The 25,113-nt window shown below is 47.7% G+C and overlaps 1 protein-coding gene across 1 annotated transcript; it reads left to right on the top strand.

The window, feature by feature from the left end:
• The first annotated feature begins 1,426 nt into the window (after positions 1–1,426).
• pde7a (phosphodiesterase 7A) lies at positions 1,427–25,045 on the top strand. Its single transcript, XM_030348495.1, is given in 14 exon segments — positions 1,427–2,535; positions 11,109–11,114; positions 16,247–16,282; positions 16,284–16,302; positions 18,699–18,788; positions 19,767–19,930; positions 20,121–20,184; positions 20,499–20,695; positions 21,016–21,147; positions 21,524–21,615; positions 22,082–22,226; positions 22,343–22,439; positions 22,591–22,671; positions 22,887–25,045. Coding segments are annotated over 14 exon segments (1,512 nt in total). The 5' UTR covers positions 1,427–2,397; the 3' UTR covers positions 23,138–25,045.
• The last annotated feature ends 68 nt before the right edge of the window (positions 25,046–25,113 follow it).

Below are 25,113 nucleotides of genomic sequence, written 5' to 3'. Positions count from 1 at the left end.
TACCCGGCCGAGGCAGGGCTCCGGTGACGCCTGGCCCATGATTCACACCTGGCCACACTTAAGTAAACAAAATAATGTGCATCCCAGACCACGTCACTCAAATCGTGACGGAAGTCTGTGTTATCTGATAGTCTGCCTGGAAGTGATCAACTGTAGACTGTGTGACAGGGTGGTGATTAAAGGGATTCATTCAAATGACATCAGATAGCATGGTGCCTCAGAGCATGGGGGCGGGGTCAGAAGTCGCCATGGTGTTGCTGACTATTAACCCCCCCCCCCCAACCCCTTCTGTACATTCAACTACGTGAAATAAACTTTGATTGCTGTGAGGATTTTAAGCTCTACTGGTGATCTGATAGTTGAATGAGATAAACTAATTTAAGAAGAGCCATCATACTTTTTTTTTTATTTCGAGATATAGCATTGCGATTTCACTTTCTTTCTGCCCTTTTTTTCTTTCTTTTTTTGATATTTCCACCATCACCCTTCTTTGGATCCACACAACAGCCCCGGCTGTTCGATGGAAGTATGTTCTCTGCTGCCGGTGCCTCTGGACAGGCCGGTTCCAAAGCACGTCCTCAGCCGGAGAGGAGCCATTAGTTTCAGCTCCAATTCATCCCTGTTCGGAGCTCCTGATCCCAGACAGCTGTCACAGGTACACAAACACTCAGACCGTTTAGCCCACTTCGTTACTTGGAGGATTTGAAGCTCTAGTGGTGATCTGATTGTTTTGTGAATGATTCGACGGACCGGTTAAGTGTTACAGGCTTGTCCCCCAATGGGGCCATAATCCACATATACACATGACCCCAATGACAACGGTCCAAAGGATTTCCCTCTCACCTTTTGAAGGTATGAAGGCTTTTTGGTCGAACAAATCGCCCAGTACCCATTCCTTTATTGGGGCCTTATACTATTTACCAGACGCATTCATTTATAGGCCTAGTTTATCAGGTAGAGAAAAATCATCCATCAGGCAATGAATGGCATAATCTAAGGTTTAAATTGTGCCCTAACTATGTGTTTTTATCTGCGCCGAGTAGAATACATTACATACTGAATCATCTCAGCCCACCAAATACACCAGCATGGCAAAACAAAGAGGTGCAGAAATTATTTTCCTTTTCTTTTATTTCCAAGCCTACATTTGAGATCCATTGTAAATCCCAGTTCCCAAGTACTATGACTATGAGTCATACAACCAAGGTAATCACAGGCACTGATGTGGACCTCTGCAGGGCAAGCCCCGCTGTGGAGGGATACCCTTGTGAAGGTCCGTCTACACATGACTGCTCATATCAGTCTTGGGATCGCCCTGTCCCCACAGCCAATGGCGAAGCGCGTTTCAAAACTGTTCCCCTGTGACAACCAATCGGTGTCGCGGGGACATCAGTTGCGGTGTTACCATTGGACGTGTTTGCGGAAAGGGCGTTTTTGTTAGCTTCAACACCACCATCTCTGGCAGGTGGTGTATATGTGCTTTTAAACCACAACGTAGAGCTTAATGCTTTGGGAGGTTAAGTATGTAGTTGTAGGGGAAGCAACAAAAACACGTTCGTTTATATTCTTTCTTTTCGTGACCTTTTTCTACCCGCCGGATTCGCAGAAGATCGGATGACCGTCGGGGTTCCCTCTGTTCAAGCTCTCTCCAAGCTCTCTCAATCCGTACCACTCCGGTGTGTGTGTCGGTGTGTGTGTGTGTATGCGTGTGCGTGTGCGTGTGCGTGTGTGTGTGTGTGAGTGTGTGTATGTGTGACTGTGGTGAATGAAGACGACTGGTTCTTTATGCTGCTGTAGAAAAGAAGGACCTGGATCCTCCTACATGTTGCTGGTATCTCTGTAGTCCCACCGAGGCTGGATGGACACGGTCCCCGGGACGACAGACAGGCTCCCCACCCGAGGCTCTCCCTCTTCATACAGCCTGGTCGCATCCGATCTGCAGCATCGGTGGAGGACATCTTCTGGAGGTGGTCCTGCCTTTTGTTTTAATTTTGGGATTAATGATCCGCGGATCTCCAATACTGCGATGCGTCGGTGTGCGGACCTGCTGACACAACATGAGGAAGCCTTTTTATAGAGATCCAGAAGATGGTAAGGCCTTGTCGACCGTGGGCCTGGATGTGAGTGGACTGAAGAGGGTAGGAGCAAATGCAAAAGCAGCATGAAAATCCGAATAGAATGAGATAAACGAATGTAAGAAGAGCCATCTCTGAAGGCCTTGTGAATAAGTTTGAGACTCTCACCATGAGCACACACATTGGAGCTCACTAACGGATCCTCTCCATACATCTTTTTCGATTTCAAGATTTTGCATTGCGTTTTCACTTGATTGAATTCTCCCTTTTTTGGGAGATATTTCTACCACCATTCTTCTCTGGATCCAGCCCTGACTGTTCAATGGAAGTATGTTCTCAACTGCCGGTGTTGCCTCTAGACAGGCTGGTTCCAAAGCACGTCCTCAGCCGGAGGGGAGCCATTAGTTTCAGCTCCAGTTCATCCCTGTTCGGAGCTCCTGATCCCAGACAGCTGTCACAGGTACACACACAGACCGTTTAGCCTCAACTTCGTTATTGAATGTTATCAGTTGGCGTTGGAATGGTGCTTTGAATCGCACATGCCCACAAACTTCAGGGATTTCAACCCGTTCATTGGAATCTTGCAGGTGGTTGTTTTTCTTTCCTCAGAGTCCAACACACACACACACACACACACACACACACACACACACACACACACACACACACACACACACACACACACACACACTGTGTGTATGTCTGATATGACCAACATAATGATTTGTACAGCAATGTAAGGCAGATCGCGTGCATAGCTTTCATTCTCTAATGTTGTGACAATGGGACATTGGTGAAAAGCAACCCAAGGCTTTATCTGTTAGGAAATTCTTGACCCATTGACAGCAAAAACTTAACCCAATCAGTCATGCGTTCAACGTTTCTTCACTCCTGAAACTCCTTTTTCTCAAAGCTTCGCCTTATTCCCTTATCCCCCCCCCCCCCCCCCCCCCCACCACCACCGGAGAAGGAGAACTAAGTCATGGGTCTATGTGCCCGTCAGACGATTCTTTTCTCCCCCAAATTGACACTTTCAATTCAACGTTCACCAAAGCTTTAAACAAGATGTGGGTCAGGGTACTGGGGCACCACCTGCATCAGTAGCGCAGGTGGTGTACTAGTCTGTACCATTAACCATTGGGTTGGGGGTTTCCCCCCAGGGCCGAACATGACTCACGTTTCACTCTCTGACTCCTAAGAATGTTCTTCTAAAAGCACATGGTGTGCTATGGTGCGTCTGTGGGAGGTTCACCTCGTACACACAGACTCCCACAACATGTTGACTACATTTCAGCGTATTGTTGAGGTGTGCGTGTGCGTATCTCATGGGCCATTTCCACCAGGCTCTTTGGTCTGGGCCTACACAACAGTGTTCCACATAACCACTCATGTGTGTCTGCTTTGAAGCTAGCTCCACCACCGCAGCACAAGCACTTCTTCAACCCCTCCAGAGGGGCTGACCCTACAGCTGGTCAGACGTCAATGGCCCCTCAGTGTGCTTGGGCCGACCCTCTCTCTGTGCTCTGTGGCCCCAGGGCTGCTCTTCTAGCTCCGGGCGTGATTAGCATTTCGTCAGATGTCAGGGAATGTACGCTATGTGGTTGTTGATAGGCCCTTTGCCAGTCGTTGTCCATCACTACCTCTATCTCCATCCAGCTGTCTCTCTATTCATGTCTCTCGCCCACCTTGGCTGGCCCCACTCATCATACCTGGGTCCGTCTTCTTTTTCTTTGGCCCAGTGTAATTAACACGCTCTCCCAGAACTGGGGACTGCCCCAGTTCTGTTACCTAGTCCGGTGCAGATTGGCTGTCTGGCTGTCTGAGTCATAAAACCTGCAAGAGTGCGGCAACAGTGCGTTGAAGGTCCAGTCACAAGAGGTCGGAACCTGCAACGCATGGTGTGGTGTGCTTTTTATATTCTTAGTTTTGGATTACACAGCTAAATAAGACCTTTTGATTGTCAGAGATGAGTTTGATCTCAAGAAGCGTCTTGCAATTGGAAGATGTCTCTTTGACTTTATGAAGTCGATAAAGTTCTATCGCTAACAATCCCAACCAAGGGGGATGCAGCCTGTTATGCAGACCGTTTTGTTGATTCCAGGGGGATTTTATAGTCCATAGTCAAATCTGATTGGTCGTGCCAGATACATCTCCGACTGATCGCCCAATCATATACGATATTTGTTTATATATTCGGCTCAATGATGCTTCCTTTTGTGGCAACTTTTGCGTGGTTAAATTGATTGGAAATACTTAATTGGCTTATTATTGGGGTTTCCTACATCGTCTGTGTATAGGCCAGGCGCTACACCTCTAAGTAAAGACCCAGCTTCAAGTGAGCTTTCATGTCAGCAACTGCATTCAATTTGACCGATAATATAAGCCTTTTATGATATAAAGTAGACCTATGTAATATAACATAATTCATATAATACATCCATATAACAAAAGAGTGTCCGGTCTGTTTGCAGACAGAGAGCTCTGTTCTGATTACACAGTATTCACATCCCATCATGACCCCCATCGATGAAGTGAATGGAGAAGGGTTTGACTGATTAACATTTGAAGCAATATTGCACAAAGAAGGCAAGACGAGTCAAACCCCCACTCGCTTAAAAACAATGTTGTATAACTTTCTAGAATACGAGCAATGCTGGGCTCATGTAGCGCCCCCATGTAGCGCCCCCATGTAGCGCCCCCATGTAGCGCCCCCATGTAGAACCCCCATGTAGCACCCCCATGTAGCACCCCCATCGTCCCAATGGAAGACCCAGCTGTTGCGTGGCACAATTATCCAGACATGACGATACAGACAAAGTTTGCTTGATGAGTAGATGTGACCCAGACAAACGATTTTCCATTTTAGGGGTTAGACAAGGAAAGGCCTACGTTGTTTAGTTGGATATAATAATGTAAACAATGAAACAATGTAGACAAAATCAAATCAAGCTGTTGTGAACTGTAGCCATACTCGTGGTTGGCGATTCATCTCGGACACAAGATCAGTTATTGTATCTTGGTTGGGTGTTCTTTGTTGGGTAGCAGTCCATCCTGATCCCTGATGGTCAAGCATTTCTCTGGTTGCTCCTTTTTTTGTGAAACCGGTTCCCTTGTCGCTCGGAGAAGGCTAGGCTAACGTCAGTAGTGTTCCACAGAATATAGATGAGCCCATGTTTAGGGGCTGGGCGGGTGTGTTGAGGTGACCGCGCCGAGCAGAGAGAGGATCAACACGTCCTCCGCAGGTTAACAACCCTTCCATCTGACTCTTCTTATTGCGGTAGTGGCTATCACCGTGTTGAGCAGACACTTAAACCCTGCCCTTCGCGCGCAGCTTGCGTCTTTTGTCGCAGTGCAATTACTCTCCGCTAAAGATTGTTCTTTTGTGCGTTTGACCATAAGGGGTGTGTTTGTCCTAAGCGGCTGCTGTGTTTTCGTGTGTGTGGCTCAACAGAGTTGTTTGTGGAAACGGGGGCTGCAGAACGAGGCAGTTAGCCATGTGTCGGGCTCTGGGGGCAGTGGTTTGGCGCGTTGCCAGCCTCGCAGATGGTCAGTTTTAGTCTCTCTGGCTCTCTCTCTCTGTCCCCCTCCCCCCTTCCGTGTGCCTCTTAGATTAAGACATTTCCTCTTGTAAACAGGACAAAAGAGGAGAGCTGGAGTGACCAAGTCCTGGAGGAATGTGTCGCGCTGTGCCCCTGAAGTGAATGTCATTTGGTAAATATGCCCTTGGAGAGGGCTGGCAGGAGTCAGTTGGAATCTTTTTGCCCAGGAGAGTGCTTGGCTTTTATTCTATTCGCACACATTGCCTCTTGAAATGTCCAGAAAAAAGTGATGGGTTATCTTTTTTTCATAATGTGATCCCAGGCTAGCCATGACTGGAATTTTAATAATGGTAGCACAGTGATACGCAGTGTAGAGCTGCCCCGGGTATTAGGGGAGGATAACAGTATAACAATCCTATTTTCTGAGCTCCTAGGAATGAGAGCATGAGGCTGATTGAATCAGAGTCGTCCCTCTGGCTGTGGGGTCTGGGAGGGCCTCCAGGGTCTGGCTCTGGCTCTTGGAGTAAAGAGTCAACACACACGCAAAGTAGATAAGATAGAGTACAATGAAAGGACTTGGTGCAACACACACACACACACACACACACACACACACACACACACACACACACACACACACACACACACACACACACACACACACACACACACACACACACACACACACACACACACGTTGTATGCCATGGCTCGTACATACCTATTATTTAGTACCAGTAAAACATGAACGCACACAGTGTTTTCATGATAAGCTGTTGTAATTGACATTTGCTGTTTGCCGCTTACTCAGATAGAAAAATCAATCAACAGATGCTGGATATTGATGAGGCCAAACACAAAACACAAAATGGGCCCGATTGATTTCCACCCCCCTTCTGTACATCTTAATTTCCTGTCAATCATAATCCTACAGCTGTTCTATGGAAAATAGAATATGGTGCAAAAACATCATCACCCTGCTGCTAATTTGTACCGTTTTGATTATGTGCTTTTAAACTAGCGGTCTGTGTGCCTCAGCCTATGGAGAGTATCACATCTACCTCTGTGGTGGGTTCACCTTGCCTGCTTGAACTTTAACTGAACCCTCACAGCGGTCTGCGTTCTCTTTTTTATTGCTAAACGACCCCTTAAACGTTGAGAAACTGAAGTAAGTACGCATGGTTCCCGTGCATCTCTGCGTCCGATAAGAAGAGAGCAAACTGCAGAGCTTCTTGTCTCTGCAGAGTGCTGATCTGAACTGGAGCTGCGATAAGTGACGTTGCATTGACGTCGTTCTCAGGATGTGGTAAGAGTTCACTGCTCGAGGAGCCTGTCACACTCCCGGCCTTTTGTTTCACAACCTTGTACAGAAACAAAAATAAATGAATCCAAAAATAGAGTTTCTATAAAAAAAATACTAAGTTGCCAGAAGTTGGTCACGGTTTGTTCCTGTAGTTTGGAGGGGCTTCTACACCCCACGTGTGCGGTTTGTAGCTGGTAAACATGATTCGGACAAAGCCCACATCCTTTTCCAAAGCCAGTCTCTCTGTGTGCCTCTGTGGGGGAGGGCTGCTCAAGGGGCCTCTCGGGTCACATGACCGCCTGTTTTGTGCTGCAGTGTGGAGTGCAATCGGCCGTGAGAAGGTGGCTCATATCAACGCAGACCTCTGACACCGCGTCAGGGCCTCTGGGTCCCCCAAGCCTCAGGAGAGCCTTTTTTATCACAGCCCAGATCCTATGCACCAGTATTTAATATTCCTGTTATAAAATACACTGAATTAGACAAACGCAGCCGGTAGTGCTCTGTGACTGCAACAAACAGTTATCTATGCTCCAGTGAGCGACTACGGACTACGAAATAAGAATGCTCTGGGGGCTCACGGACAACAGACCTGTTTCTAATTTTTGATGGTGGCGGCATGAACAGGGGAGTGGGGGGGTGGGGGTGGGGGTGGGGTGTGGGGGTATGCACACACACTGAGGTAATTAGAGTCTGTGGATGATGTTCTGAAATGAAAAGACTTCCACCGCCAGCGAGCAAGACACACCGCAAGCAGGAGGCAGGCCCACCGGCCTCCCCTCCCCCTCCCCTAGGCCTGTAGCTGCCCTGTCCTTATGTTGCCTCATGAAGCCCAGATTAATGCAGCCCATCTATCGCCTGAAGCGCTCCTTGTGTAAAGACACCTTAAAGCCTTTATGACACTTTAGTTTGAGAGAGAGCGATAACTGCTTATTGTTTTAACTGCCAGACAAGTGGCATACGCTGTTCTGTGCAACAGTAACCACCGCCACCCCCCAACTCTACCCCCACCAGGCCTGCTCTGCCTCTGCTCACAGGCATTAGGATCCGCCATTCTGTGCGCTCGCTCGGACCACCCCTCCACCCCCACCCGACCCTACTCCAACCAACCCCCCTCCCCTCAGGGACTGCACTGTAGCCGGAGTGTTTCAAAGTAAAGTGTCCTCATAAACCACCGTCAGCAGCCGGTAGACTTATTCTGTGGCTTATGCAAAGGCCAGAGAGTGCGCGCGCACACACACACACACACACACACACACACACACACACACACACACACACACTGTACACACACACACTGTACACACACACACTGTACACACATACAAGCAGCCACACATGCTTTCTCTCTCTCAGAAGACCTGTGCCGTAAAGTCCATGTTTATGGTCTCGCACTCACTTACTGGAATGTGGAGTCCCACACGGCGCCGGTACGCCAGGGCCCATAACTCAGGAGGAAGCGTTGGGGTTATGAAGCCGCGGGCCGCGGCGCCTCCGTGCCGCACAGCTTTATGGGTTGTTTGTGTTTATGGGGCCAATGTTTTGACTGTCCGCCCTTCTGTCTTTCTCTTTCTTTGTTGATTTGTCAAGAGTTTATGAGAAGGCATCAATCTATTTGCCCTAAACCTCCCCCCCCCCCCCCCCCCCCCCCCCCCCCCCCCCCCCCCCCCCCCCCCCCCCCCCCAGAGAACTACTGGCCACATAGCGTATGACATCCCGCAGTGGACCACGTGGAACGGGGAAATTGGGAAATGCTGGGCAGCAGGCTAGCAGAAGGTTCTCACGCGTGGTCATAAATCGGAAGTGTCCTGAAAACGATTCTGAAAGTGGACCTCTGTTCACATGAACAGCGGCTTATGTTCTTGTAAGAAACGCATCAAAAGTTGATCCTGTTCCAGGCCATGGTCATATTCTTGGTCTGCGCCAGCGCACTACATCTTGGTTTTGTCCTGGTTCGACCCAAACAAGGTCATGTCGATGCTGCGCCACCATGCTCCTTTACAATAGCATCATTTTGTTACATTACATAATATTGCTGTCGCAAACCGAATGTTCTTTTACGTTGTTGTTTCCCATTTAAATTCTAAAATGGTTAAACTGGTTAGTACCCGTTTGATTGGAAAGACACATCCAAAGGCAACACAACAACATCACCAGTCAGAACTGTGTGGAGAAGGTGGGTGGCTTTGGGAACCACTCTCTTGGTCTGAGTTGCACTTCTGTGTTTCATATGTTGGGTGGTAATGAAGGTTTGGAGCAGTGCTGGGAGATATACAGTGGCTGTATGCAGCGCTTGTTTGAGTGCTCTCACTGGAAACACGACTTAAGGTCCAGTGAAAACACACAATAAAGGTGTTTTGTTCACTGTGCAAAGTTTCAATAAAACTGCACTGCAGCATTCGTGCTATTCCAGATAAGAGCGGGTAAACAAGCACACTATTCGGATGATGGCCACCAGAAAAGGGAAATAGGAGGAGTATATTAAGAATTGACAAGCCTGTTATTATAATTATGTAGAGATTGTTTATACTGGGAGAGGTGGAGGAGCGAGCACAGTTGATTCATGAGGAAAGATGTCAGGCACTGGCAATAAAAAAAGACCACCTATGCAATAAAAGAGTAATCTTTCTAATTGAGTGATTGCTCACACCTTCTCTTTCAAACAGTTTTTTTCTTTTCAGTTCTCCCTTTCCACACATGGTCGAGGATCTGCTAGTGATAATATTACAGGTGCTTTCGGTCCAAACCCGGATTGGGCAGATTACAGATTAGTGGGGTATATGTTTTTTAAGGCAAGGCAGGGCAACTTTATTTATATAGCACTTTTGATACATAAGGCAGGCTCAAAGTGCTTCACATATAAACATTGTCGCACAATAAAATAAAATAATAGATAACTAAAATAAATCATATGCAAAGAAATTAGTAAAATAGAAAGTGCAATGTATTTAAGATCAGATCAACAGTTTCTCTGGTACCCACGTCGGGACTCCAACCCGACCTAAAGGAAATGGTACCCACGTCGGGACTCCAATCCGACCTAAAGGAACTTGGTACTTTCTCTGGGCCTCCAACCCGGATTCTAGTCAATTTCTATTCTAGGCTAGGACTCTATTCTAAGACCCTAACCCAGATTCTAGGAATCTAACCCAGACACACGTCAGACCTCTGACCACGAACCAAAGGCCTTATTCTCGGACCCAGACAGAACTCAGGTCTTTCTCGGGGACTCCAACCCGACCTAAGGAACTTGGTCCTTTCTCTGGGACTCCAGAGAAAGATGATTGTTGTTGTCTCTATACATGTGAGCTGATACTCTACTACTAGTTTGAGTGTGGTGTTCACATACTAGCAACTGGCATTATAAAGCCAGTCAAAAAGCCACTCTCTAACTAAAAAATAAATGGTTGGCTGTACAATTGTCCACCATGGTTCTGCAGACTGATATAAGAGAAGGTTGAAATACCACACCTATAAACCTAGAAAAGGAGAGCAGGGATGGAAGAGGACAAGTCCCAAGGTGGTCCATCAGCTGATTCCTAGAGGTGTGTCTCCCATAGGAACTGAGGGAGGACCTGAACTCTGTTTAGCATTAAGGGGGTCGAACATGGATCTTGTAACGTTATCATCATCTGTTCTCTAGCTGTGCAGGGAGGGGCAGCCTGAGATTTATTTCCTCATTCTGTCCTGTCTGCATCTTTCAATCAACCACTTCCTCCTTGGAAGTCCAAGCAGAAAAACTTGTTGGATGTGCCGTGAATACACATATCCTCCAAATGTCCCTTTTTATTTGTGCATTCTCCATGGAGCGAGGTCAGCACAGTGAGGCCACCTGATCCGTCTGCCTCGTACCAGGGCACTTCTCCTTCCTATTGTCAGCTCCAGCAACAAAAGCCTGAGTGTACAACAACTGAGATCAGGTTAAGTGTGTGCGTGTGTGTTTTCCTGGCACACACAGAGGCTTGGCATGGGTGTGTGCGGTGGGCCAGCCATGTAAGGGCAAGAGCGTCACAATTATTTACAGCAGAGACATGATCCTAATCATTTACAGTAACCGACGTTGCTGTATGTCAACACGCACGGCTTGTTGAAACTGAAACACTGCTCACCCACATGGGGTCAGGCTGTTGTTTGCTGGTTAAATAAAAGATGTGGCTTGGATTGGTTGAGTTCATGTGACATCAAAGGACTGAGAGGAGAGTAATGCATTTTAATTGTGTTTGTGTGTTATCTTTAGCAACGAGGCACTAAACTGACACACACACACACACACACACACACACACACACACACACACACTCTGACATGTATATCCAGTCTTCTGGATGACAACCGACTGAAATCTGAGCCACATTCCTGCCAAACTATCGCTCTCTTTACGTCACAGAGGGCATAGCTTACGACAATAACACACACGAGGAAAGAGAACGAGTGCTGTTATTCAGCTCGCCAGCCTGTCAGGACACATACCATACAGTACAGATCGGGTTGTCTTGCAGCCAACATGTCAGTCAATCAGACAGCGCCCGGCTCAGGAGGCGAGCTGCAGTGAGCTCATAAGCAGAGTCATTCATGGAGCCGCGTTGCGGCGCCCGGTAACACTAGACGAGGGGAGCCCCCACCAGTGACCGCTGTCTAGCCAACCAGCAGCTGCCTGTCCAGGGCCTGCAACCCGAGAACCCCCCATGTCTGGTCCTGTACACACGCTCACCCCTTCAGAAATGCTAGCGGTAATGGATTCCCATTGGACCCTGTGCTGCTGTGATGGGCCCCATAGCAGAGGAAGAGGAGCGGGTCACCCATGTTGAGGCGGCTCTCTCCACAGTCCTCTCCATGAAGCCGTCTGCAGGGTTCTGCGTGGAGCGCCTCTGACACAGTGCATCCGCGTCGGGAGGGTTTTTTGAGACCAGCATGTATGGTTTTTGAGGAAAAATTTCCAGAATTGCACAATCATATTATAAAAATGTTCTCAAAGAAATCAATTTGAGGCACAGCCTTCTGTTGTTATATGAATAATACCAGGAAGCATTTTGTTTTTATGGTGGTGAACAACAGCATCAAAATATATTTAGTAAGGGGGTTTATATCCAATACCGTCCTACCAATATCCTGCCTAGAAAATGTATAATAATGCACCCTAAATCAACTAGTAAACTCTTGGATAGAAAATCTGGGATAGACCACCCTTTAGTTTAGTTTGTACATCCTCAAAGTCGAACGCTGTAGCAACATCGTTGTAAAACTCTTGGAAATATAAGTTTAATTCACTTCAAACTGTTGCTGCTCAGTTGTCCTAATGTTCAAATCCTACTGCAGCGGTTCCAGTAATATTTGTTTATTGAAGAAGTCTGAATGAAAGATTACAATAGTATCTCTGTGCTGCAAATCCCGCAACACTATTATTTGGTTGATGTTGAAAAGTTTTGCATATTATTTAAATCTTTTTCAGTTTTTATTACTGTACTATTCTGTTCAGTGACCCTTACATTTCCCAGAACAGTGTTTATTTGCATCTGTAATGTATCTATTATACGTATTTCATAAGAAAAATAAGTAGGGCCCGACCGATATTGATTTTTGAGCGCCGATGCCGATTATTTTCAGAGAAAAATTACGATTACGATTTAATCGGCCGATTAAAAACAAAACAAAAAAAAGCATATAAAACGTAGTTTTTGACACCTTAAATATACTTAAAACACTTTTGACGAATATGTGAATTGAATGCAGAACCTTTGAGTGTTTTAGAATACATTTACAGTAAAAAATGAGTAATGTAAAATGTAAAATAAATAGCTAACTCCCAATGTGCTGCGCTCGTGAGCAGTGACTAACACGTGCGTGCTGAGCAGTATGGTCTCACCGTTAGAGTCTACAGTATAACATATTAACATGGCCTGGGACCTAAAGAAAAACGGGCACAACATGCTCAAACAACGCATCTTGTGTACATTGGTGAGGTGAGCGCGCAGCTGCCTGAGCGAGCGTGCTTTCATGTTGTACGGTAAAATTCAATCTCCTCTTTTTTACGCCAGCTAAAGTTGTTCGTTAGCAAGGCGAGTAGGAGGGCAATCTGCAGGATACTAAGCGCAATAACATTTCTAAAAAAAAAACAAAAAAAAAACGGTTGTAATCGGCGTCTTTTTGGCAGATGTTGATTATTTTCAAAAAGGCTATAATAGGTAGGGCTGCAGGATATATCGGCTATGTACGATATATCGATATAATTTCCACGGGGATACAAGATTTGACAATATCGTTTATATCGATATGCGTTAAAATGGTCAGTTTCCCCCTCAAGCGTCTACAGCGCTTGCCTTGGAGACTGTGAGCGCGACCCCTCCCCCTCCCACTCTGTCTTTCCGAACGTGCGTGTGCAAAGACGCCTCATTCCCGCCCCCTCACAACACAACAAGCATGGATGATACCCGTAAAGAAAACGAGACGGCGGCGGTAGACGAAATTGTTTCAAAGAGGAGAAACAACGGCTCTATAATGTGGAAATAGTTCGGGTTTAAAAAAAAAAACAGATGAGCAGCAGCTGCAGGTCATCTGTAGAGAGTGTAGCAAAACCGTTGCGACTAAAAGTGGAAGCACGACAAATCTGTTCCACCATTTACAGCAGCGGTACAAAGTGCAGTATAAGGAATGCGTAATACTCCGTGGCTGTGCTGCTGCATCACCGGCCGTGACAGTTTCTTCTGCCCCGAAACCAGGGCCGGCGCTCGGCATATGTGTTGGGGGCGCCCTCTGGTGACGCTCTTAATTAATTAATTAAAATATACGAAACAAGCGAAATGAAACCAAACATGTTCCCAAATGGAACGGAGAAGGGAGGGGGCGGGGGATTAAAGTTACGGCGCACTGAAACCCTCACCGTAGTACACAGGACAATGCGACGAAGCCAATGCTCTTATTGGTAGCTAATGTGTGTAACCTACAGCTTTATAATGTTTTGCATAGGTGATTATTTTGTGAAGAAGGTGAAAAACGTCCCTTTTTTTTTTAACATGTTCATTCAATTCTGTTGAAAATAACGATACAAAATCACATGTTGCAGTCATACTGACCTATGTTTTAATAAAAGTGCTTGCAACATCTCACATGTGGCTTTTGACTTAGAAAAAAAACATCTAACCCACTCTATAGAAAATATCGAGATATATATCGTATATCGCCATTCAGCCAAAAAATATCGGGATATCATTTTTTGCTCATATCGTGCAGCCCTAATAATAGGCCGATTAAATCGGCAGGCCGATGAATCGTCGGGCCCTAAAAATAAGTACTAAAACCCAGAAAGTAAATGATCTTATCTTAAAGATACCGACACGTCTTGTTGCTGTCAGAGTGTGAGTGAGTCCCGATCAAAGTCCAACACTGAGACTGAGTGCTACAATTGTCTGAGAAACATAACCCCTTCTCGGACGCAGCCAACAACATGAACCCTGTCAAGACAGAGCTCCAATCAATCACACCGTAGGGTTAGTGTTCCTTCTGTCCGAAAGTCTTCCGACGGCACCAAAAGAACTGGGCTTGGGTCCGGAGCAGTGTAGACATTCACAAACTGGTCGTCTTATTTTGGTAGCTCTGACAAAATGGCTTTGACTACTATGTTCCAGATCATAGGGGATGTACAAACCTGTTTTAAAACCAGAAAAACAACCACCCAGGTATAACAGTCAATCACCTGTGTGATTGACTGTTATGCCTGGGGATTTAATGTTAAACCTGGGGATTTAATGTTATACCTTGGGATTGACTGTTATACCTGGGGATTGACTATTACCTGCTGATTGACTGGCTGGTGATTGGCTGGCTGGTGATTGACTGTTATACCTGCGGATTGACTGTTATACCTGCTGATTGACTGTTATACCTGGGGATTGACTGTTATACCTGGGGATTGACTGTTATACCTGGGGATTGACTGTTATACCTGGTGATGGGCACACAGAGAAGTGATCAGGGGAGGACCTGTCGTTTCACCCTTAATAATAATCCAACCCCCAAACGTTCCTGATCACTCCTTTAGAACAGGGAGGGACAGAGGTCGGCAGAGAGGGGAGGGGAACTGGACGAACCCATACCACTGTTTAAAGAAGTAGCACACTCCTCAATGTACATGGCTGGTGAATACCAGTCCCATGACACGGCCTTGACGTGACGTGAGCCAGCCAAGGGGATGGGGAGTGGTCTGTAGTGGTGTGTGATGAGGTGGGGTCATTACCCTGGGAAATGAGGTGTGATTAACTCAATAAGGTTCCATTCCCCCCGGTTTAAACATCTCCTCTCTCCCTCCTGTTCTGCCCTTCGGGACTCCTTATTATGTGCTGTGACTTGTGTGTCTCGTCAGGGGAGGGTAGGGCTGGCAGTGCTCATGCTCAGTGGGTTCATGATGCTTCAGTGATGCACACATTATTCAACAGACGAGAGGTTCTTAGTGAGCGCTGGCGGTGTAAGTGGTAATATAATCAACATTCTGATTGGATTTTGCATTAAAGTTAAACCGCTAACAAGCTTAGGATGGTTAGGCTTTGGTATTGGGTTTAAGTTTAGGGGTTATTAGGTTTGAGTATCAGTAAGTTATTGTATGATATAAGTATTATGTGATAGTTGAGCTATCTGGATAGAAAGGTTGAAGTTGAGGGTTTCCATGTATTGAGGTTAAAAGTTCAGGCTCTGTGCTTGAGGTATGGGGTCAGAGGTGGTTCTGCTCAGTTGTGTGCACTGCGAGCCGGACAGGTGTATCCGTGTACACTCTCACGTCTCACCGTGTTATGGTCAAACTGTCATAGCCTTGCCTACTCTAGCGTAGCCTAGAATATCGTCCACAGCTGCAGCAGCTGCTAACCCCTACAATCAGTCCTTTTTGATAAGGGGGGGAGAAACAAAGTTGTCGATTGCAGTCACGTTTGTGTGTGTACACATGCGCTGGCCACATACGCGGTTCTCACGTGTGTGTGTGTGTGTGTGTGTGTGTGTCTTTTTCCATCCTATCAGCTGGATGATATGAAGGAGAATCATGTTGATCAGTGTTGAGCTGGACAGAAACACACAGTGGAATAGGGCCAGGGTACTGGCAGTGCGTGAGTGTGTGTTCTGTATTTAAAGCAAACATGTGTTACTAACATTGCAGAACCTTGCCCTTTTGAATCAAACACGTTTCCTTCAGTTGACTTCTATTTGTTCACCTATCAGTACTTTGTTGAAGTTGCGTTATCAATATTGGTTTTATTTTCTAAGTGCGCTTTCAAGGCTTCTTTGAAAGTGATTGACACTTGTCAATCAAATCATTAAACAATCTGATTGTTCTTTTTTACAGAGAAGAGGGGCCCATCTCCTATGACAGCTCAGACCAGACGGCCACTGTATATCCGCATGCTAGGTAAGTACCTCACTCACAGACTTCTTGGGCATGTTGCTTTCCAATGTCCTATTTGACCAGGATAAGTGGTTAGGGTGTGTGTGTGTGTGTGTGTGTGTGTGTGTGTGTGTGTGTGTGTGTGTGTGTGTGTGTGTGTGTGTGTGTGTGTGTGTGTTTGTGGGGGGGGGGGTTGTGTGTGTGTGTCCACTGGCCACGCTCTCCATCTCTGGCACTTTGTTAAATCTCTCCATCACAATAGGCTTAGTCTGCGTCTATTAAGCGTTTCTTTTGATTTTTTTTCAGATTTCATAAGAGCCGTAAATTTGATTCCGTGGCTGACTTGCTTGCATAAAACAGTTTGTGTGCGTGCACGACCATGCTTGTACACGTGTTTCCCTTCCGCACATGCCTCCACGATTCGGCCCACGCAAGTATGCATGCTCGCCTGTGTGGATTAATTTCTTAGGACGAGAGTTGTGGAGAAGGTATTAAACGGAGCCGGGGGAGCGATCCCGTTGGCTGAACATGGATGTCCCATGGGCGTCGGCTCTGTGGCCCCACCTGCTAGCTCACCAATCAGTCACCCATGGGCAATACAAGCATTTCTTTCTGCGGTGCGATCCACGTCACTCCCTCTCTTCCTTCTTTGTTTCATGTCTGTGACCTTTCCATAAATGCACAAAAAGTCCCCACATGCACAGACGCGCACGCTGCAACCTGTTTGGCGGACTTGAAAGCACTGGTGTGGTTTTGAGGAACAGGATCGTGAGAGACGCTGCCAACTCCGTAGTCCATTGACGTTTTCAGCCATCAGTATCGAATTCCAAGAGACGTGTGCGCAGGCTGACGGAGGGCTTTAAGTAGGCCACGTGAAACAGAGCCCTAAAGCCCTATGTGTTTTTACAGGCCGTGGTGTTTCGCTCCAAACGGACATTGGATGTGGTTTTTGAATTTCCCTGGAGCCGTCGATTGATTGACCTTCCAACTATCTGTTCCTCGCATGTCCCCTAGTGCTGGGCCATGTCCCCTAGTGCTGGGCCATGTCCCCTAGTGCTGGGCCATGTCCCCTAGTGCTGGGCCATGTCCCCTAGTGCTGGGCCATGTCCCCCAGTGCTGGGCCATGTCCCCTAGTGCTGGGCCATGTCCCCTAGTGCTGGGCCATGTCCCCTAGTGCTGGGCCTTGCCAGACCAGGACTCAGGGGTCAGCGGTCTGCCCCTTGTGCCGTAGGGCAGGGATGGAGCTCACCAAAGGAGGCCTAGCTCCTGAATCCTTTCATCGTTTCAGGAGTAGCAGCAGCCCGTAGCAGGATGCTTTTATACTGCGTTCAGTTGTGTGTTGTGTGTGTGTGGTGTGTGTGTGTGTGTGTGGTGTGTGTGTGTGGTGTGTGTGTGTGTGTGTGTGTGTGTGTGTGTGTGTGTGTGTGCGTTGTTGAGGGCGGAAATACACTTTATACACTCCTAGCCCTTCAAATCCCCACATCAGGCCAATCGGAAAGTGCACGTTCCACTTGAGATTACACACACGCACAGTGGCTTTCTGACCTTGAACTCCTTCGGTTCCTTCTCCACTTGAAATGCCAAGGCCAATTTCCTCTTCTTTTCCTCACTTTTCCTTCAACATGTGATTGATTGGATGAATGGAGGGATGGAGATTCAGTGAGGTGTCCAGCATTGTCCTGCATAAATTGGAGTCCCCTCAATTTTGACTCGTGTTGTATAGTGTGCAGGGCCGGCGTGTGAGAGTAAGTGTGGGGTTTGTTAACGACCCGCACCACGATGCTTCAACCTGCAATGTAACGAACAGAACCAGACGGGGCAGAAACCATATAGGGCCCTCGTCTGATCCCACCTCGCTGAACCACTCTTTGGTTCAGCCACTCTATCGCTCTGTTTCCCGTGCGGTCCACCTCGCCGTGATGTCATGTCGGGGGCCTTCTCCACCGCGGAGCCGCGTTGCTAAAGACGATACATGGCAATAACACAGCGTTCTAGAATTGTGCTCGCCTCAGTCACACAGCATTGCACCCTCGCTGGGATTCGATTGGCTGCATTAAATCGCTTATGGAAGGCTGGCTTGCTTTGTGTTTCTATGTGAGTCCCGTATTTCTTTCATATAAAAGTTTGAAACAGAAATGTCCCCATTTGATGCACCGCACCACAGCTTTAGGATAATTTTAATTGATCTGTAACAGGTGAGTGTGAGATAGCTATTCGCATCCCTCCATCGTTGGTTCATACTTCCGTTCATCATTTGTTATATCCATTGCGTTTTGTTGCAATAATCCCCCAACCAGCCCGCGGGTTGACTTTTAAGGAGGTGTGTGTGACTGGTCCTACAGGAGATGAGAGAGTGTATGAGTGTGTGTTGCTTGTCCTCCAGGAGATGTGAGAGTAAGTGTGTGTTGCTTGTCCTCCAGGAGATGTGAGAGTCAGGCGCCAGGTGGGCTTCGACCCGGAGCCCAGGGGCTCACCGCCGTACCTCTGTATTGACTTCCGTACGCTTCACAGTGAGTATGAGAGGAGCCCCTACATGCTGTCCACCTCCCTGTACGACCCTGATCTCTCTCTGATGTCCAGAGGGGCTTCCCATGAGGTGGAGGGAGACATGGAGATACATTGTGTGTCCAGGCCCTTGGTTCGCCCATAAGGTTCTACACAAGGAACCCTAAAGACTGTCTTGGCTTAAGCCAGACGTTAGGCTCTCCTAAAGAAACCTCATGCTGAAGGAATACTTTCATGCTTCGTCTCACAACACGGTGGTGTGTGTGTGTGTGTGTGTGTGTGTGTGTGTGTGTGTGTGTGTGTGTGTGTGTGTGTGGTGTGTGTGTGTGTGTGTGTGTGTGTGTGTGTGTGTGTTGTGTGTGTTTTCACACTCTGTAGCGTAATCTCTTCCTCTAGCTAACATGCGTTTCGGATTGCACTTATAGTTTATCTAGATGCTATGTTGTGTGACCGGCCTGTTGTGTGTGTGGGTGGGTGTTACCAGACCAGAAGCTTAGTACGGTGTGGCTGAGTCAGCAGTTTGAGTGTGTATCGCTGTGTTCTTGTTTGATTTCCCCTTCACATTGTCATTTCTCACCCTTCCACTTCTCCCAACCTGACACACTAAACCACACGTTTTATTTTCAAATGATGGTTGGATGCATTTCAGTAAATGTTTTATTGTGTGTGTGTGTGTGTGTGTGTGTGTGTGTGTGTGTGTGTGTGTGTGTGTGTGTGTGTGTGTGTGTGTGTGTGTGTGTGTGTGTGTGTGTGTGTGTGTGTGTGCGCGTGTGTGTGTGTTTACGTGCACACAGTCTTCTATTAACTCTGGTTACATGGCAGACGCTGTCACCCCAACGAGCCTCATAGTGAACCCTAGATTAGATGAATCAGTTTGACAGAGACCTGCAGGGACCACCAGATGAAGGGTTGGTCTGGGCTTGAACCCCGATATGGAACAGCCACTGACGGTGAGAGCGTCCCCCCCCCCCCTGTGTCTGCAGCGTGTCTGGGCCCCCTGGCGGGCGCGGCCGACTCGGCCCCGGAGAGGAGGGTCCACCGGCTGCTCAGCTTCCAGAGGTACCTGCACTCCTCCCGCCTGCTGCGGGGGCCGCCCCAGCAGATCCCCCTGCACCTCCTGGACGAGGACTACACCGGCCAGGCCAGAGTAGGACACACACACACACACACACACACACACACACACACACACACACACACACACACACACAACACACACACACACACACACACACACCGATTGAAATTACAGGATTAATTACAATCAATTTGAATTCCCTTAAATTCTACGCCAAACCTAACCTTGTGTTTGTCACTCTCCCTCTGTTTATTTGCAGTGCATGTTGGATAAAGTGGGGAGTTGGAACTTTGACATCTTCCTCTTCGATAAGTTCACCAACGGTAAGTTGATGGCGGAGCGAGAACGGCATGTGGGACATCTGGGTTATTGGGTCAGTAAGCTGCTCTGTTGTGGTAACTAGCTCTGAAGGACATGGGACAGAGTCAGTCAAGGTTTGGCTGGTGTATCAGCAACCGCCCAATAGTCCCACCTTGTGGACGCTTTATGTAACTGCAATCAATTGTTGATCCTTTCATTCATCTGTAAATAAAGTACTTGAAATCAAAAGCATCAATAAAAGTGCTCTGGTTTTATGTTGATTTTCTCTTTTCATGTTATATTCTATGTTGAGGTTTTTTTGTCCCTCTCTCTCCAGGGAACAGCCTGATCACCTTGACCTTCCACCTGCTCAACCAGTACGGGCTGGTGGAGCTGTTCCAGCTGGACGTGGTGAAGCTGTGGAGGTTCCTGGTCATGGTGCAGGAGGACTACCACAGCCACAACCCCTACCACAACGGGGTGCACGCCGCAGACGTCACGCAGGCCATGTACTGCTACATGCGGGAGCCCGTGGTAAGAGGAACACTGGATCCTTCTCTTTGTCTTTCTCTTGATCGGTTAGGGTGGGGAGAGGTCGTGGAAAGATCAAAGTTATTCTGTCGATAAAATGTATGCTTTTTGATGCTGTAGCATTTTTATTCACATTGTGGGAGTAATCCACAAGACTCCTGATGGAAATATGAACTAAAGACGGAAAGTATATTTTTTCATTGAAAATCTGAAATATAAGCAGCAAACAAATGGATGACAGGGCGTCCAAAAGTTAAGTTTGTGTGTTTTTGCAAAACATCTCCTCTCAGCGGTACAATCTCTCATCGCTGCTTATCGTTTAGCTCTCCAAATACCTGACCTCCTGCGACCTCCTGATTGGCCTGCTGGCGGCGGTCACCCACGACCTGGGTCACCCCGGGGTCAACCAGCCGTTCCTCATCAAGACGGACCACTACCTGGCCACCCTCTATAAGGTAGGAGTCTCCCCACCCCCACCCACCACACATCCCCCATGGTCGAGGAGCTCTCTCCCTCCCTCTCTCCCTCCCTCCCTCCCTCCCTTCCTGGTGTCCAGTCCTCTTTGTGCGTGTGTCTGTGAATGGCAGGATTGGTATGTAGTGAGTAGGATGTTCCACCCCCAGCCCAGATGTTCTGGGTTCTATCCCCAAGACATCCACAGCCTGAGCTGTAGGCATCCCAAAGCACAATACGCAATCCATACCAATACCCAATAATGATGAATGATGCCCTGACTCCCACTCCATGGATCTCCAGTCACTGTAAATCACTGTGGTTAAAGGTTTCTCCTAAATGACTCAATGCCTCAATAATCTCCATTTCCATGTGCAGAATACCTCGGTTCTGGAGAACCACCACTGGAAGTCTGCTGTCGGCCTGCTCAGAGAGACGGAGCTCCTGTCCCACCTGCCCGCCGAGGACAGGTGGGTTTGCTTGTCCCCCGCCCGCCGTCTAGAACCTCAAACACATGGAGGACATGATGACACCTTAACACGCTGACCTACACCTTACCACGCTAACCTATAGCTGACTGAGGACCTTCTCTACCAAGAACTCTAGGAAGGACTCTGCTTATTTCAGGCCCCTACACATCAACCATTACGTGTCTTCCACCATAAGATAGCCTCCCTCTCACTGAAAGAAAGGCCTCAAACACCAAAGCAATCTCTATACATTCGTCAACATCCAGAAATGAAATAAAAACTGAAATGATCTTTCGGTCTGTCCGTCCATCTCTGTGTCTGTCTCTCTCTCGGTCTTGCTCTCTCTGTCTCTCTCGCCCTCTCTCTCTCTGTTTGTCTGTCTGTGTGTTTATCATTCTGTCTCTCTCTCCCTCTCTGTCTTGCTGTCTCTCTCTGTCTCTCGCTCTCTCTTCCCTCCTCTCTTCAGCCTGAACATGGAGAGGCAGCTGGGTTCTCTGATCCTAGCCACGGACATCAGCCAGCAGAACGAGTATCTGTCCCGGTTCCGGACCCACCTGGACCAGGATGACCTGTGTCTGAGCCACGCCCACCACCGCCACTTCATCCTGCAGGTCAGTCGCACCGCGCAACAGTGGATAACATTGGGTCTCGTGTTGCCGTGTGGGATGATCCTCCGATGTTCTTGAGGGGTCCCCCTGAGCTCCCTCTGGTCTTCCTTGTCCTGCAGATGGCCCTGAAGTGTGCAGACATCTGCAACCCCTGCAGACCCTGGGAGCTCAGCAAGCAGTGGAGCGAGAAGGTCACCGAGGAGTTCTTCCATCAAGGTGTCTGCTCCCACCTGTTCTTGGGGAAACACATTTGATTTTGTTGACACCTTTGTTGTTTTGTAAATCCCATCCCCACATGGATCCAGGCTTCACCCACTCTGATGCATTTGTGTACGTATCTGAATGGCTCTCTCTGTGTCCTTTCTAGGAGACATTGAAAAGAAGCACAATTTGGAGGTCAGCCCACTTTGTGACCGCGACAAAAACACTATGGGAGACATTCAAATCGGTAACGCAACATCCCCTTCTTCTCTGCAATTGGCTACGATCGATATCCTACTTCTAGTTTGTTCAACCTTCTCTCTCTCTCTGTCTCTGTCTGTCTCTCTGTCTGTCTCTCTCATTCTGTCTCTGTCTCTGTCTCTGTCTGCCTCTGTCTGCCTCTGTCTGCCTCTGTCTGCCTCTCTTTCTCTCCGTCTCTACTCTCCGTCTCTCCCCCACCAGGCTTCATGAGCTACGTGGTGGAGCCTCTGTTCTCGGAGTGGGCCCGCTTCTCGGACACGCGGCTCTCCCAGACCATGCTGGGGCACCTGGGGCTCAACAAGGCCAGCTGGGGCAGCCTCCAGCTGGGGCAGCGGCAGACCTCCGGCCCTGAGGAGCCGGCCGAGCCTGGGGGGTCCGGAGACCCCGGCGTCACCACAGCCTCGGGAGGAACCGGCCCCAAAGATATACCTCAGGGAAACAGGGGGTCCTGACACTCTGCCGTTTAGCCTTCTACTTTTACTTTGTTTCTGTTGTTGTGCCCGCCCCCTGACCCCTGACCTCAAGGTCAGTGTGTCTGGGGGGGGGGGGGGGGGCTCTGGTTTGACCTCTGACCCTGTGGATGTTCCTTAATTATCTTCCACACCGTAGTTACGTTTTTGTTGCTTTCGCTTTCCATCTGGACAACCACTGATTTTATTTAAGTTATTTAATTTTTAATTATTTTGTTTTTTTTGGCATAGAGCAATACATGGATACCTCATTTGGCTACTGCTGAATTTTCTTTTATCTGTATTTTATTTATTTGTTCTCTAGTTTTTGGCATCACCACTATAATGTTTTCATAGGTAGATCTAAGGGAATCACGGTGAAGTCGTAACAAAATGAAATCGTGAAGACTTTCCTTTTTTCCTTTTGTTGTGGTGTTTTGAAGTGCCATTTGAAATCAAAGATTTGAAGAGAATGATTTGAACTGAATCGACTGAATCTGACTGTCCCAGGACTTGTAACATGAATGCTGAGTTGTGTTGCGTTTGTATTGAAGATTCTTCTTTGTATGTAAAAAAAGGAAAAACAAAAATAGACAATGTGACAAGCCCAGTCCTTTTGCTGCCTCTAAGAAGACTGTTTACGCATCTCCTCGCTCGACTCTTTGCCGTCGTTCTGTTTGCCCTCACAACTATAAAGCGACCTGCGTTGGAACTCGGGCAGTTTGCCTTTTTGAAGCACAGATGTGAAGAACCAACCGTCAACACCCTTACTGTTTATGCCATGAGCTGAACCTTTGCAAGACACACACAAACGCCATAACCAACTTCACTTGATGCTGAATCCACTCACTGCACTCCTAAATAACAATAACCACGATCATGGTCTTAGATGTGCAGCTTCTGTCTGAAGCCTTCACATCGCTCCTTTAGATATTGTAGACCTCAAAGTCTGTTCTTTCCTCCAAACGCAGGAGACATGTTCCCCCTGGGGGAGGAGCCACGTGGAAGGTCCTCCCCTGGGGGAGGAGCCATGTGGAAGGTCCTCCTCCCTTGGGGGAGGAGCCATGTGGAAGGTCCTCTTCCCCTGGGGGAGGAGCCATGTGTGAGGTCCTCCCCTGGGGGAGGAGCCATGTGTGAGGTCCCCCCCTGGGGGGAGGAGCCATGTGGAAGGTCCCCCCCTGGGTGGAGGGGGACCCTGGGGTCCGACGGTGCCTCCCCTTTGCCCGGGTCTTTTTGGCGCTCGCATGTCACCAGGAACGCTGCGCAAAATGGACTTGCTCAGGTTTAGTTTTTTTGCCAATCTTGTGGAGAGACGGGAGGACGGCTGGCGGCGGAGCAGGGTGGTCCCCCCGGGAGACCGTCACGGAGGGGGCCAAGAGGGGATGCCTCTCTCCCTCCACCCAGAGTGTCTTTGCTACATGGCCACATCATGCACCCCATCATGCAGAGGACCGCTCGACAGATGCCTTTATAACTATGCACAAACTATGCTAAGTGACCAAACCAACTCCTTTTCTCATCGAGAGCATTGTGTACTTCTCTTCTTTTGATTGCACTGTCCAATCCTTTTGCTTTCGAGAGGAACAATTCCTTTTTGTACGGACAACAAAATGCTCAATTACTTTTGGAACATTCCATTATTTCCTGTTTGTCTACTTTTGATTCTGTATAGTGGCACAAAGTTGTTTGTGTTAAACATTTTGAACGATAACAGGTGCTTTTCTTACTTTAGCTGATTTGTATTTTTGCTGTTAGTGCTGTAAGACTGTTGATAAAACTGTTTACAATTTGTTGCGACAGCCATCTTTTGGGAAAGACTTCAGTGTCGAGCCAGATTTTGTAAAGGCTTTGCCGTTTTTGATACACGCCTGTTGCAGTTCTTATTTGACTAATAAATAAATAAAACATTGAGTTTTGTATTTTAAGGCAGTTGATATTCCTGCTTGCCAAGATTAGGCAAAAGTTCAGTTATTTTCAAT

The sequence above is a fragment of the Gadus morhua genome, chromosome 23 (assembly GCF_902167405.1).
Source record: "Gadus morhua chromosome 23, gadMor3.0, whole genome shotgun sequence".
NCBI classification, from domain to species: Eukaryota; Metazoa; Chordata; class Actinopteri; order Gadiformes; family Gadidae; genus Gadus; species Gadus morhua.
Note: the sequence above shows the minus strand (reverse complement) of the source record. Positions and strands in the feature narration are given on the sequence as shown.